General features: G+C 39.7%; 1 protein-coding gene across 6 annotated transcripts; it reads left to right on the forward strand.

Annotated features, from left to right (window-relative positions):
* Positions 1-323: 323 nt before the first annotated feature.
* Positions 324-13,763, forward strand: nt5c2l1 (5'-nucleotidase, cytosolic II, like 1). 6 transcript variants are annotated; one of them, XR_011478235.1, is made up of 19 exons: positions 324-657; positions 2,949-3,022; positions 4,428-4,545; positions 5,108-5,203; positions 7,099-7,190; positions 7,289-7,346; positions 7,481-7,574; positions 7,690-7,743; positions 7,950-8,033; positions 8,130-8,171; positions 8,270-8,371; positions 10,101-10,167; positions 11,478-11,648; positions 11,801-11,852; positions 11,954-12,014; positions 12,229-12,273; positions 12,466-12,642; positions 12,757-12,852; positions 13,019-13,763. XR_011478235.1 is itself a non-coding variant. In XM_023983856.2 (19 exons), exons 3-19 carry the CDS (start codon positions 3,004-3,006, stop codon positions 13,058-13,060), a joined length of 1,425 nt encoding a protein of 474 aa, XP_023839624.1. In that variant the 5' UTR covers positions 329-657; positions 2,284-2,354; positions 2,949-3,003; the 3' UTR covers positions 13,061-13,763. The 6 variants fall into 6 exon arrangements, 5 of the variants coding, with proteins under 5 accessions (XP_023839622.1, XP_023839621.1, XP_023839624.1 ...); XM_023983856.2 differs by lacking the exon at positions 12,229-12,273 and adding an exon at positions 2,284-2,354 and having other exon boundaries at positions 329-657; XM_023983854.1 differs by lacking the exon at positions 12,229-12,273 and having other exon boundaries at positions 326-657; positions 7,526-7,574.
* Positions 13,764-15,550: the final 1,787 nt, after the last annotated feature.

The raw sequence follows: 15,550 nt of genomic DNA on the forward strand, positions 1-15,550 counted from the left end.
CAAGGCCCATTGAAGCTATTCTGGAGGCTCGTGCTGGCCCAACGACCTATTAAGACACGATGTTGGTGTTTCCTTTATTTGGGCAGTTACCTGTATGTGGCCTAATGTAAAACGAATTGTTGTTTTCTTTAGTACTTTCATTGTGTTGTTTTTTTGAATATCGTCCAGCTTCGCTCATATCGCAGAAGTGATATCAGCAAACTCAAGCCATAAGCACGTTCCTCTCTGCGTGTGTGCGACTGATTACATTATCTCGGTATTTTAAGCCAGTTTCCAGTCCGCTGTGAGTTTGACCAATTCATAGACAAGATAGGATGCAGTAGGTCCCAGAACCCCCGCACCCACTTTTAACTACCGAACCACGAAGTTTAAAGCATGGGAGTGGCTGTTTACTGACGTGTAGTGAAACCCTTTACGCACAGATCTGCGTATTTTGGAGCTTTAAAAGCCTCCAGTTAGTAAGCTTCTAGTGAGATGACAGCTAGGACTTAGGCTACCCATGTCAGATCTCACTATCCCCCTATCTGGAGAGGCTGTTACAGCGACGACTATGGAGGATCCGACTCGGATTGTGACAGATCAACCTACTAAATCTGATACAGACCAGAGCATTTCACCCGATGTGCCCTTGGTGAAGAACATGGAATATCAGCACAAGTGAGTTATTATTTGATGTAGCATAATATTTATTACACCCATAAAGATATGACATGTGCAGCTCAATATTGGGTCCAATCCTACACTAGTGCTTACAAAACTGGCAATGCTGTAGTATAAATGTGACACAAACCTGTAGGCTGTAGAGGCCAATCCAGGTATGGTTATATCATACAGGTTTGCATAAGGTCATAGGGCATGTCCTGTGTCATATACACTAATTGGCTCAGCTTATTTTATTTTCATTTTTCAAATACTTGGAGAAAATGTGCTTTCTGTTTTTTACATGAGCATTTTATAACTTTGTGATAATGTAGCCTATACGCTTTGTTACTGTGATCCAACACCTTTGCTGTATCAGGTTCTGACAATGCACAGAGATTATTTACTTTTTTTAACTAGGCAAATCAGTTAAGAACAAATTCTTATTTACAATGACGGCCTAGGAACAGTGGGTTAATTGCCTTGTTCAGTGGCAGAACAACAGATTTTTACCTTGTCAGCTCGGGGATTCGATCTAACAACCTTTCGGTTACTGGCCCAACGCCCTAACCACTAGGCTACCTGCCACCCCAGAGATCTGTCAGACAGACTCACATGACCTGTTCTGATTGGTGAATGGGAGTGGAGATTAGGAATGGTATGTGAGGTCAGGGACGCCTTCTCTTTCACACCTCGATTGTAAGAGTCACTCATTTCTGTTCTTCCTCCACATTATAGGCTAGTTGTTTGGCTGAGGTCTAAAAGAGAAGAGCATCTTAGGTCTTTTCTAGCCTTGATAAAAGTTCTCAGTCACTCAGGTGTAAATCACACTTGGGGGTACACTTCAATATCCCCTTACACCAGTGTCAGGTATATTATTTAACCAATTACTGTCAGTGTACGCTATTCATGCTTCAAACCAGATATACTCCATCAGTAGCCTTGTTCATACTTCCCAGGCACCCACTGTCTCAGGGTGACTGTTGTCTCAGGGTGACTGTTGTCTCAGGGTGACTGTTGTCTCAGGGTGACTGTTGTCTCAGGGGGATTGTTGTCTCAGGGTGACTGTTGTTGTTCGCTCAAGTGAGGCTTCCTCAAGTGAGGCTTCCTCAGCAACACGCTTCCAGAACACGAGCTGTCAGGTGAATTATTAACAGCTACCCTATATGTTTGAACTGGCTGCTATTGGCAGGAGCTGGGGACAGACAGACAGACAGACAGACAGACAGACGGGGTGAGGTGTAGGCCACTCTGACAGGAGGGAGATGGGTTTCTCTCCCCTGGTGTCACTGATAGAGGCTCCATATCACCTGGTGACACAGGAAACCCCTCTGTGGTTACCTTGTGAATGACTGAACTGATCAGAGTCCTGATTTGATATGTACGAAAGCGATCTCTCTTTAACTAGTTTGGTAGTTCTTTTGAATACAGCAATCTATTTTCAGAAGTTGCCCATTCTGTCTTTTCATTGTGGTTTCCAAGTCTTTGTTCCATTCTTGATTGAACAAAGATATTTTTGTTATAACATATGGATTTAGTTATTACATAGGCTGTCCATTACTGAAATATAAACCTGTTACTGATGATTAGGTGGAGTTCTGTGTGGTAGAGGCTAGAGAGAACTGACCACAGTTTCTGTTGCAGCACCACCGACTGCAAAGTTTGATCACATGCAGAGTGTGCTCAATGAGTTGAATCAGGATACATTAATCACGGTACGTGACTGTCATCAAAAAATAAGCAGTGCCAAGTCTCGGAAATCCTTGCCAATACCATTGCAGCCTCCTAAAAAAAACATTGCCTTAAATATCTTTCCTCTAGAGTCTAGATGGACGTGGCTGTCCATGTTGGCAGGCTTGAAGACATATGTTAATGAACTGATAAGAGTAGGACTGTGATGATGTGATGTAGTGCAGTAGGATATAGCGCCCGATACGGCACTACGAGCTGAATGTGCAGCATAAGATATTCTTTAATGGTTTCTTCCCAAGAATATAGTTGGTGAGGCATATCCCAATGTGACCAGCATTGTGCTCAAGTTGATTGATTTCCATGGGCTTGAAGAAAGTTGAGTCAATTTGTCAAAATGAGTTCTACTCTTGAAGGTTTCAGCAACTGGTCTTAGACAATAGGTCAGATTTGGAGCCATATTCAAGCCATGCCATTAAATACTCTTGTACAGCTGATTGGGTATTCTGAAAAGCTTTGACATGCCCATCTGAGATCTGCTTCTCCTCAACTGACCCCTGTTTTGTCTCCCAGATAATCACTTCAGAAACTCCAACTGTCCTGTTTTCCTTTGATTACAGGGTGTTTGTCAATAGGAGTGTACCATTGGAGAACATCAAATGCTATGGCTTTGACATGGACTACACTCTGGCAGGTAGGTTCATCTATACTGAACAAAAATATTAAATGTTTCATAAACTGAAATAAAAGATCCCAGAAATGTTCCATATGCACAAAATGCTTATTTCTCTCAAATGCACAAATTTGTTTAAATCCCTGTTAGTGAGCATTTCTCTTTTACCAAGATAATCCATCCACCTGACATGTGTGGCATATCAAGAACCTGATTAAACAGCATGATCATTACACAGGTGCTCCTTGTGCTGGGGCAAATAAAAGGCCACTCTAAAATGTGCAGTTTTGTCACACAACACAATGCCACAGATGTCTCAAGTTTTGAGGGAGCGTGCAATTGGCATGCTGACTGCAGAAATGTCCACCAGAGGTGTTGCCAGAGAATTTAATGTTAATTTCTCTACCATACCCTGCCTCCAACATCGTTTTAGAGAATTTGGCAGTACGTCCAACCGGTCTCACAACCTCAGACCATGTGTATAGCGTCGTGTGAGCGAGCGGTTTGCTGATGTCAATGTTGTGAACAGAATCCCAGTGGTGGAGTTATTGTACGGGCAGGCATAAGCTACGGACAGCGAACACAATTGCATTTTTTTGCATAGAGTGGTGTGACAATTGCACAATTGCATAGAGTGGTGTGTCGTACACATCGATCCAGATGTGTACGACAGCGTGATCCAGTTCCCGCCAATATCCAGCAACTTCGCACAGCCATTGAAGAGGAGTGGGACAACATTCCACAGGCCACAATCAACAGCCTGATCAACGAAGGAGATGTGTCCCGTTGCATGACGTGAATGGTGTTCCCACCAGATAATGACTGGTTTTCTGATCCACACCCCTACTTGTTTTTAAGTTATCTGTGACCAACAGATGCATATCTGTATTCCCAGTCATCTGAAATCCATAGATTAGGGCCTAATGAATTTATTTCAATAGACTGATTTCCTCGTATGAACTGTAACTCAGTAAAATCTTTCAAATTATTGCATGTCGTGTTTATATTGTTGTTCAGTATAGTAGCCCAGTAGACCTACTCCAACAAAGAGAAAATGTGATTGTACTGGTAAAGGGCCAAAAAAGGCTGACTTTTGGAGAAAATATGAAAATCTATGTCTCAAAGATTTAAGGTGTGCAATCAGGGGGTATACTACAAAGCAGGATTAATGAGTTAGCCTAAACAACCAGAAATAACTTGATTTCCTGATTCATTAAGAAAGCTAAACTTAAATTTGTTTTTGTTTGTTAGACTATGCCCATTTCAAGCTTAACCTTAAAACAAACTAAGTTATTTCAAAATATTTAGGCATGTTAGCTTGAATCTACTTTATAGTATACCGCTCAGAACTATATTGAACAGTATATGAGGATAGCAACATTGTTAAATTTTCACTGATGAATACTGATGTGTCCTGTGTGTGTAGAGTACAAGTCTCCTGACTACGAGGACCTGGGCTTTGAGCTGCTCAGAGACAGGCTGGTGTCTATAGGCTATCCCCATGAGCTACTGCATTACACCTACGACCCCACCTTCCCCACACGGTGAGTTCTCTCTTCCTGTTGATCCCACACACATTTGCATACTGTTTATTTTTACATGATCAGTTTGGTAATACATAACATGACCCTTTACTCACAAATATGTTTTTTTCTTCTGTTCTCCATGAAATGGAGCTCCTTAGCATTGTGTTGATGCAAAGCATGGTTAGTTAGGATGGGGCTCTTCATGGGACTCTACTTATGAAATGACCCCTAACCATTCTTTTTCAAGTTATTTGTTGCTCTGTGCATTCTATTTTCTGTATCCTTGCCTCAGGGGGACACTATGCTGGAGAAACATCTGACATTTTATCACTTCATCAGCAGATAGACCTCCTGCAGAGATAGTTTCCCCAAAGGCCTGGTAACAGTTGAATAACAAGATTGGTCAAAATAGAGCAGAAATAAAAAGTAACCTACTGATACTATCAAGAGCAGCCACAAATCTAAAAGATATCATCTATCCCTCTCCCATCCATTCCTCTCTCTGCTTATCTCTGCATAACCATATTCACCCCTGGCTCTCTCTTCCTCCTTTTCATCCCAATCTCTCCTCCCTCCTTAGCGGCCTGGTGTTTGACACAATGTATGGTAACTTGCTGAAGGTGGACTCCAATGGAAACATTCTGCTGTGCAGTCATGGTTTCACCTTTCTAAAAAGGTGAGTGATACATCACAGGAAATACAATAGTTTGTGTGTGTGTGTGTGCATGTGGACGTGTTTCATTATACATGAATAGTAAACAAACAAATATTTGACCACTTGGGGACATTGTATTAGTCCCCACAAGGTCAAATGCTATTTATAGAGGGTTTAGGGTTAGAATTAGTGTTAGGGTTAAGGTTAAGGTTAGGAGCTAGGGTTAGATTTAGGGTTAAGGTTAGGTTTTCAGATAAGGGTTAGGTTAGGGAAAATAGGATTTTGAATGGGACTGAATTGTGTGACCCCCACAAAGTTAGTTATACAAGACTGGTGTGTGTGTTTGTTTGTTTGTGAGTATACTGTTTGTAATTCTGTAACAGGATGTCCTTGGGTCAACACTGTCACTGAGGGCACATCTGCACAACCACTTTGCAAAGTCATCTAAGCAGGGGAACAGGGGAATGACACACACACCCACACACGCACGCGCGCACACACAGCAAATCGGCATGTCTACTCAGTGGGTCATCAGGGTGAAACAGCTCTTCTGTCAAACATCAAAAGAGCACGATCACAGAAAACCACAAGGTCAATATGTGACTATTTTCATATGTCTCATTTAAAATACCATGTTTTCTGAAAGACCGATATATTATACACATCTTATCAAACTGAATCCAGTGAATTTTGTCATTCTCTGCTGGTTACATTTCATAGAAGAAGCAGAATACACTACCTATGTGTAGGCTATATATTGCAGCTGTATGAAGGAGTTGTTTTTATCTTGTCGAGGGTACAGGAGATGGACTGACTGAGAAACTAGGCTATGAGATGAAAGGGGGATGGGCTGTGGGTTGCCCTGCTCTACACGAGAACAGAGGATGTTGGAGACCAAGGGAGCCTGATCCTGACATTGGTCAGATCCAACTGTGAGCATTTGTCTCAGTAGGCCTACATACTGCCGTTATATTAAGCTTACAACATAAAACAGCCCCCATGTTCCTGGTTGTTTCATGGAGGACTGAGAAATGAACGCATAATATCCTCTAAAACTTGTTTCACAGCTAACATGATACTCCACAAGGTGTGCAGGAATGTTAAACGTTTTTTCTAAACATTAGTTGGATGCAGATATAGCAGCACTATTTTCAAATTTTTTATTCATCCATTGGCTTACAATGGTGATGTAACCAGCTCACAAATATTAAAAAGTATATTTATATCCACCACCTGGTGCCGTTTGCAAATGAATGTCTGTATGTGTTTACATGTGTGTTATTGCATGATTACGTGAGTTCCTTATGAGTTCATCTTTGGGTTATTGTGAGTCTTAAGTAGGACTATGTGTATTTTGTTTTTTTTATCATGAAAGATGAAAGACTATATTGATTATTCTTTAGCTGGACATGTACATAGTGCCCATCTTACATTCATATATCAGGATTTAGATGTCTTTGGGATCCCTTACCAGCAGCTGAGCTATCAAGAGGCTCCGGTTCTAGTTCAAATCCACTCAATCGCCACTGGATCCTTGCCTCATACTCTTACAGTGAGGCAGACTACAGTGTTGCTTCAGTGGAGAAGGCCAGTGGATGTTTCTCCAGCTCTAGCTGAACGTCATAGTCAAGAGACTCCAAAAGAGAGGTCTTGTGACGTTGATAGTGCTGGTGGGATACGTGCACTCTGTCTGTTATCTTGTTATCTTCTGGCTCAGTGGGTTCTCTCTGAATGACTCATCATCCAGAAATGCTCCAATAGTAGCTGTTTGGTGTTATTGGGGAGGTTGTCAGACCAGCTTACTTCATGAGGTTCTACTACACAGTATGCATGTTTTTATCATGTTACACTTCTTTATATGCACCTGTGGCTACTCCTTAATTTGCTAGTTGAACACATACTTTCCTTCGCTACAGGGACAAGATCCAAGACTACTACCCCAACAACTTCATTCAGAGAGGCAACACTGACCGCTTCTATATCCTCAGTACTCTCTTCAACCTTTCAGGTAGCAACAACAGTGTTATTTTGTGTAGTTCTGTACAATCATGCTGCAAATAAAATAAAGTAGAATGACTTTGTAACGCCCTCCTGCTCCTCCCACAGAGACGTATCTGGATGGTTGCCTTGTGGACCTCTTCACCAGATGCAGCAGATACGAAAAGTGAGTGGACTCTATTATCCTCCTCCCTCTTCTCGTTGCTGACACTTTTGCTCTACAGCTGTGAGAATAGTAAATCATAAAACATAAGTGAATAATGTGACTGTAGTTTCTGTATTTTTTTTATTTTTTTTTAGCTGCCAGAAAGGCTTCAAACATGGTGACTTGTTCATGTCCTTCAGAAGCATGTTCCAGGATGTCCGAGATGCAATGGACTATGTTCATGATACGGTCAGCATTATACAGTACATACACCACCCCATCCCGACACACATACTCACACATTATGAAACATTACTGTCTGTGCCTTTGTGTAAAGACCGACTCTCTCCATTTTGTCATATAGGGCAGTCTGAAGGAAAGCACTCTGAGGAATTTGGATAAATATGTCGTCAGAGACGTGAGTGAAAATAACTTTGAACCTCCCTTAATTGCTCTTCCATACTGGATACCTTTTCTGGATACAGTATATTGACCAAGTGTTTTGGACATAATTTATGAGATGATATCTCAGTTAATTAATGACATTCAACAAAGTCTCTGAGATTACCTAAACTTTCTCTATCCAGAGGAATTAACCCTCTCCCTTTCTCTTCTTCTCGATAGCTAAACTTGCCTGTTCTCCTGACTCGTATTAAGGAGGTGGCCAAAGTGTTCCTGGCGACCAACAGTGATTACAACTACACGGAGGTCAGTTGTTAATGTTGCATGGGTCATGATGTCTGTTCAATGCATTCTATTCTATTCACTTTTATACTAAGGATGTGTCTTTGTTCTTTTCCCTAGGCTATCATGAAATACTTGCTTGAAACTCCACCAGGTGCCAAGGTTAGTCTAGGTGTCTCCAGTTTCAAATTAAGGAAAAGGGTTTTGGGGAACAAATTACCATTCATTTTAATGAACATTTCAATATTTTTTTCCTGAAGTACCCCAAAAAAACGTGGCGCGCCTTCTTTGACCTTGTCGTCGTGGATACCAGGAAGCCACTGTTCTTTGCCGAGGGAACTGTGCTGAGACAAGTGGACACGGTAAGAACCTTTCACTCATCATCACATGGTGTGTATAGAAAATATCCTTTAACACACCTCGCAATTAAATTAATGTTCTAATCCAGAGCTATATATTTAGAGTTATGCCAGTTTTTAGAATTGTGTATTGTTCTAATTCTATACATTCAGTTATATAGCATTGTTTAAGTATTCCCCATGTAATGTTAATGGGGAGCTAACATGGCTGCCATAGAATGTTGAGTGTCATGTACAGTGCCTTCAGAAGTATTCACACCCCTTGAATTTTTCCACATTTTGTTGTGTTACGAAGTGGGATTAAAATGGATTTAATTGTAAAAAAAAAAGACAATAATCTACACAAAATACTCTAACGTCAAAGTGTTCAACCCCCTGAGTCAATACATGTTAGAATCACCTTTGGCAGTGATTACAACTGTGAGTCTTTATGGGTAATTCTCTAAGAGCTTTCCACACCTGGATTGTGCAACACATGCCCATTTATTATTTTAAAAACTCTTCCAGCTCTGTCAAATTGGTTGTTAATCATTGCTAGACAACCATTTCCAGGTCTTTCCATTGATTTTCAAGTAGATTTAAGTCAAAACTGTATCTTGGCCACATTCACTGTCTTCTTGGTAAGCAACTCCAGTATATATTTGGCCTTGTGTTTTAGGTTACTGTCATGCTGAAAGGTGAGTTTATTGAACCAGGTTTTCATCTAGGATTTTGCCTTTGCTTAGCTCCATTCTGTTTATTTTTTTATCCTGAAAAACTCCCCAGTCCTTTACAGTTACAAGCATACCCATAACATGATGCAGCCACCACTATACTTGAAAATATGGAGTGTGGTTTTCCCTAAACATAACACTTTGTAATCAGGACATGTTTTGCAGAATGTTTTTAGTGCCTTGTCCCCCAACAGGATGCATGTTTTGGAATGTTTTTATTCTGTACAGGCTTTCTTCTTTTCACTCTGTAAAATAGGTTAGTATTGTGGAGCGACTACAATGTTGTTGAGCCATCCCCAGTGTTTTCCTATAACAGCCATTAAACTCTTTAACGGTTTTAAAGTCACCATTGGTTTCCTTCCTCTCTGGCCACTGAGTTAGGAAGGACGCCTGTATCTTTGTAGTGACTGGGTGTATTGATACACCATCCAAAGTGTAATTAATAACTTTACCATACTCAAAAGGATATTCAATGTAATATTTTTTTAATTTGTACACTTCTACCAATAGTTTCCTTTCTTTGCAAGGCATTAGAAAACCTCCCTGGTCTTTGTGGTTGAATCTGTGTTTTAAATTCAATGCTCGTCTGAGGGCCCTTACAGATAATTGTATGTGTGGGGTATAGAGATGAGGTAGTCATTGAAAAAACATGTTAAACACTATTATTGCACACAGAGTCCATGTAACTTATTGTGTGACTTGTTAAGCAAATTCTTACCCTGAACGTATTTAGACCTGCCATAACAATGGAGTTGAATACTTATTGACTCAAGACATTTCAGCTTTAATTTTTTATTAATTTGTAAAATTTTCTAAAAACATAATTCCACTTTGACATTATGGGGTATTGTGTGTAGTGGGGGGAAAACGATTTTAAATTCAGGTTGTAACACAACAGCATTTGGAAAAAGTCAAGGGTGTGTATACTTTCTGAAGGCACTGTAAATGCTTCATAATGCAGAAACCACATTGGCTCAACTCTCTAAATACATGGCTCTGTTCATATCTATCCAACATAGAACACAGGGAAGCTCCGTATTGGAACATACACTGGAGACCTCCAGCATGGAACTGTCTACTCTGGCGGTAAGAATTCAAATGTTAATCCCAGCTAGCACATAACAAAATGTTTCTTAGAGGTTGGTGAGAGCCTGGTTGTCCTATGGTTATTTTCCACACAACCTTCCCACAACTTTCTGGGAATGATGCAGGATAGTTGATTGGCTTTGGAACATTCTCAGCACATTTAAGAAACTTGACAAAAAACATGATTTTCTTGGTATTTCATTACTTTAACAGAACGTTTCCTAAAAGTTAAAACATGGTTACATTTCATTAAAATTTTGGTAATGTTCTAGGAACGTTCTCCAACTGGTCTGACATTGGGAATGTTCTCAAATAGTTACTAGAACGTTAAGAAACAACGCTCTTCTGTGGGAATTTCAGTACTTCAGCATAACGTTTCCTACAGGTTTTCTCATTGTCCTATTTAAAGTCATGTTCTCAAATTGTTCTGAGAATGTTAAGAAAACTTTCCATAAAAAACACAAGAAAACTTTAGTAACGTACAGAGAAAGTTCTAAGAATGTATTTAAAAACATATACATTATGTTTTCAGCATCAACAAAACTCTATCTTAAGTGTGCTCAAGTGTGTTGGCCGCACCCACTAATTGGCTTAATGAATGTTTATTTTCTTTTGAAATGGGGTCATGGTATGCTAGTTCAATCCTGGTGGCACAGTGGACTAATTACATAGATAGAGAACAGAAGATCATAGGTTCGAATCTGACTGCCACAATTAAAAAGAAATGTGTTTGCATGATTAATGCCTAATTAAAATAATTTTCATGTGTCCTATCTGTGCTGGCGTTCAAAACAGTTAACCAAAAGTAAGCTAGCAGTCTTGTTGAAACATGTTCTCAGAACGTTATTTAATTATCTTCATATAACCTATAATTTCCATTTTCAGAACATTACTAAAACCTCCCGGGAAAACTTTCAGGGAACCATAGTAAAACGTTCTCAGAACCTCCCTGCAACCTAAACATGTATGTTTCCAGAACAGGCAAAGGTTTTCACTTCCATTCTCAGAATTTTACAAGTCAGGAAACATATGGCTTCATTCTCAGAACCAATAAGAAACCAAAAATGTACATTCCCCCAACTGCCAAGCAACCAAAAGTTTTAGCTGGGATATTATCATCAAAAAAGGTAACATATTCTAGGAAGAGGGACAGAGAGGAAATGGGAAGATAGGAGAAAGGGATTAAGATGGTATTAAATTGAGAGAGGAATAGTGAGTTTCACCCATCTTGGTTTCAGTGGGAGTCATATCAGTGGGTGTCACATCTCCTCAACTTTCCATCCTCTTTTATCTGTCTCTCCTCCCTGCAGGCTCCTCAGACATTGTATGTGACCTGCTGGACGTGAAGGGGAAGGACATTCTCTATGTGGGTGACCACATCTTTGGGGACATCCTAAAGTCTAAGAAGAGGCAAGGTTGGAAGACCTTCCTGGTGGTGCCTGAGCTGGCCAAAGAGCTGCAGGTGTGGACAGAGAAGAACCGTGAGTACAAACACAGTCAACCTCCTCTTCATGACCTCACAGTGACCCTAAAACTGACCTATCATATACCACATGCATAACGTGGCCACTTTACATACCTTAGGTAATGTAATCTTGGCCACCATTTTGATGAGTGTCTCTTTTTCCTCAAGATCTCTTTGAAGAGCTGAAGCATCTTGATATATTTTTAGCTGAGTTGTACAAGTGAGTGGGCATTTCCTTTGTTCTATGAGTGACACTTGCCTATTATTTCACTTGACAGAGCTGTGCATGATGTTGTCAATCTGACTGGCCTCTCTCCTTAGGCACCTGGACAGTAGCTGTAGAGAGTGCCCAGACATCACTGCCATTCAGACCAGGATGAAGGTAAACCATGCCCACTGACACATAACCCCTCTCTGAGAAATGTTCTAATACAGTGGTTCCCAACTCCAGTTCTCGAGTACCCCCAACAGCACACATTTTTGTTGTAGCCTCTGACAAAAAAAAACTGATTCAATAATAGTATTTACTGTGGTGTTTTTTCAGACCTTACTGTAGTATTTACTCTGCTGTTTTTGTTTTATTATCTTGAACATAGAAGTGGAGGCTTTCTCCTTGAGGGCATCAATACTAGAGAAATAAGGTATATAACTAAAGTATACTTAAGTAATAAGGTATGAGGGGGTGTTGTATATGGCCAATATACCACACCCCACAGTACCTTATTGCTTAAGTATACTATAGTTTACTACAGAATGATATAGTAAGTACTGTAGTATTCTATAGTAAACTGTAGTATTTTTTAATGTGCGGTACGTCGCCTTGTGTTTTACAGGTGGTGACCTATAGGATGGATCTGTCCTATGGGCAGATGGGCAGCCTGCTGCGGAGTGGCTCCAGACAGACTCTGTTTGCCAGCCAGCTCATGCGTTACGCTGACCTGTACTCTTCCACCTGCATCAATCTGCTCCACTACCCCTTCAGTTACCTGTTCAGAGCCCCACCTGTCCTGGTGAGTCCCACCTCAGATATCCCTGTGATAATAACAAGGACATGCATCTCTTCTTGCATAAAATCTCATGCTGAAATGACCATGAAAAAAACATTTCTTCCTGATGTTGTCCAGATGCCCCATGAGTCCTCGGTGGATAATCACCCCCTTGACTTCCCTTCACCTCAATTCTCTGTTCTGGACCAAATCCAGAAGATAGCTGAAGCCAAGGTTTGACACTCATACCTACACAGCTATCTGTTATTTATGTTGCATTTTCCATTTAAATAAACACTGTATTTATCTGTTAAAATAGACAGTCTTGCTTTAAGTCCTGAAAAAAGTATATCTTTGTAGTCCATATTGATTTTAAAATATAACTTTTATTTTCTTACAGAGGGCGAGTGAGGATAACACAGCGGAACTGAAAGACACGTGAGGATGTATTTGACAAAACAATTATTCCGTTTTGACATGACTGTTCGTCCAGATCAAAAAGAAAGGTGTCTGTGTTTTTTGGACTGGCAATTTTTTTAAGACACAATACGATATATATAGCGCCACCTGCTGGAAGACAGTTTTATAACTAGTTTTTCATCAATCACCCCTGCATTTTCCCCATGTGATCAGTTTGCCAAGGGTTAGGGAAAATACTATTTGGATAGACACTGATTCTAGGTTAATGTATATAAGTGAATATTTGTCTTAATAATACATGTATTTTTTATGTATCTATTTAGCTACAGTACTTTTACACTCCTATATGCAATACTGATTTTGTTCCCTGTGCAAATGTATTTTAACTTCAATGAGCATGTAAACTGAAACATGTTCAGTGACCATTAATGAAATGTTACTCATTTGTGGTGAATTATTATGCAGGTTGGCTCATTAGCCTATGTTCAATAAGGATGTAGCTAGCTCCTTTGTGGTGGATATGCTTGTTTGGTGGTTATTACAAGACCAAGGTTAGATGGATTTATGACAATTATTACATACAGTATAACAAATATTTACTTATCTCTTGTTGGCTACTCTTCACAGCATACCCTATTTTAGTTTTAGAATCCTAACCTAGCCTAAAGGGACCATGCTGTTTGTCTTAAACATGCATAGATCAAATAAAAGTAAGGAGTCCAAAACATGTATCCTTTCTAGAACGGTGAAACAAAATTACAGCATTTTAACATTAATTTGAGTGTAACAAACAAGGTTCTTGAGGTGTATGTACGCTCTCTGCCCATTGGATGGCATCAAATCGCTGTTCTGTGCAAAACGCTTGCAGCCAACTGCACTGTATGCAAACCTATGGGTGGGATGTCATTTTTATCATCGAAACTTGGAAGACTATACTGTAGGTTCATAATGTGTTTTTTCCACATTCAAAATAACAGGGATTAAAACCCCTTTACCATCGAAAGCATTGGTTCATTGAAATGTGAAGTGGATAATGTAACTGAATTAATCGGAATAACACAAATATTGAATGTTCAAATAGGCTACAGTCATATTGAGGTGCAAGCGTGTGCTACTGGCCCAAAGGATGTTTCTTTCGTTGCCTCTCGCCAGATCGTTGAAAATGTTAATAACATCCGATTACTGCATTTGCTGTCAAAATCATTTTCTTAAAGATTTGATTTTAGTAACACAGATTCATAGGCAGAATTTAAGCACTTAAGCTAAGTCATTTGCTCGTATATCCTAATCGTCCAAGTTTTCAGCAGTTTAAAATTATTTATTTAATCAACCTTCAAATGATACAAGAAATATAGGCTTAGTTATATTTACTACATCTCAGAAATGTAAAAACCTAGGCCTAATTGATATTTTCCGGTTGAAAAGATATGGCATATTCTTCCTATTATCACTGCTAAAGGTGGCCCCACAGATTGAAGCTGGGTCACGTTTGGGAACACGGGTGCGTCATGTGTATCCACTTTGCCCTTGTTCCTCATTATTCACGAGCCCTTCCTATACAATGGCCAATCGTTGCAGTTAGCCGTGACTATAGCTACACAAGATTTAATTGCATATCATTGCTTTTCAAGACAAAAACACGACAAAACTGTTCAAGGCAATGTGGCCTTTACATAGCCTACAGTTTACTAAATAGATCTATAAATAAATGAAATACAAATGATTCTTTAACTATACAATGAAGACCAATTTCAATGATGAATCTAAATATTTCAATGTACAGTATTAACATTTCATTATTGAGACTCAATCTAGATAAAGACAAAATAAAGTCAGGCATCTAAAGAAAATTAATACAACTATGGCAACAGTTCATTTTAACCTAATGATTAAATGTTTGCAGTTTTCTTTTTGATCTTATTTCTCTCAAATAAACATATAGGCTACCTCATTTATTCTAACAGCAGACCAACACAAAACCATAGCTTTTATTCACAGCACATTTACTCACTCAAAAGCATACATTTTAACATTATGAAAATGTTTTTGGGAATCAATAAAAAAAATAAAAAATTGTCTGAAACAATTGGGAGTACTTTGTGTCTCAGACAGCCTTGTGAGACTGTATGAGTAGCTAATTAACTCATTAACTTATCCTCTGCAGTTAACAGGGTGTAATGGAGCTTGCCTGAGCCACACACAAGTGGTGCTCCAAACCACTGACCTGTTGGATTCAGTGCAGGACTCTCAGTGCTCTACCCAGTCAGATATGACTGCAGACACACACACCCATGGCACCGTCCCCCATTCCACGCATTCCAGGATTTCCCAGAAAGCAATGCAAGCAAGCCTCAACAAGTCACATTCTTCACTCTGGGGGAATTTCGCACAGTCAAGTGGTTGAGATAGATCTGCTCCACCTTACTAATACTGACTTCACTTCAAGATGAAATCAACTCAATGATCAATACATATCTTGTCCCTCCCTAAAGCAAACAAAGTCGCTTTTTAA

This window comes from Salvelinus sp. IW2-2015, linkage group LG4q.1:29 (assembly GCF_002910315.2).
Source record: "Salvelinus sp. IW2-2015 linkage group LG4q.1:29, ASM291031v2, whole genome shotgun sequence".
In the NCBI taxonomy this organism is placed as follows: domain Eukaryota; kingdom Metazoa; phylum Chordata; class Actinopteri; order Salmoniformes; family Salmonidae; genus Salvelinus; species Salvelinus sp. IW2-2015.

Coding starts and splice junctions, on each gene's coding strand:
- nt5c2l1 (XM_023983853.1), top strand. CDS start 500: ATGTCAGATCTCACTATCCCCCTATCTGGAGAGGCTGTTACAGCGACG. Junction 4,546..5,107: donor GACCCCACCTTCCCCACACG/GTGAGTTCTCTC, acceptor CTCCCTCCTTAG/CGGCCTGGTGTTTGACACAA. Junction 8,372..10,100: donor TGCTGAGACAAGTGGACACG/GTAAGAACCTTT, acceptor TATCCAACATAG/AACACAGGGAAGCTCCGTAT.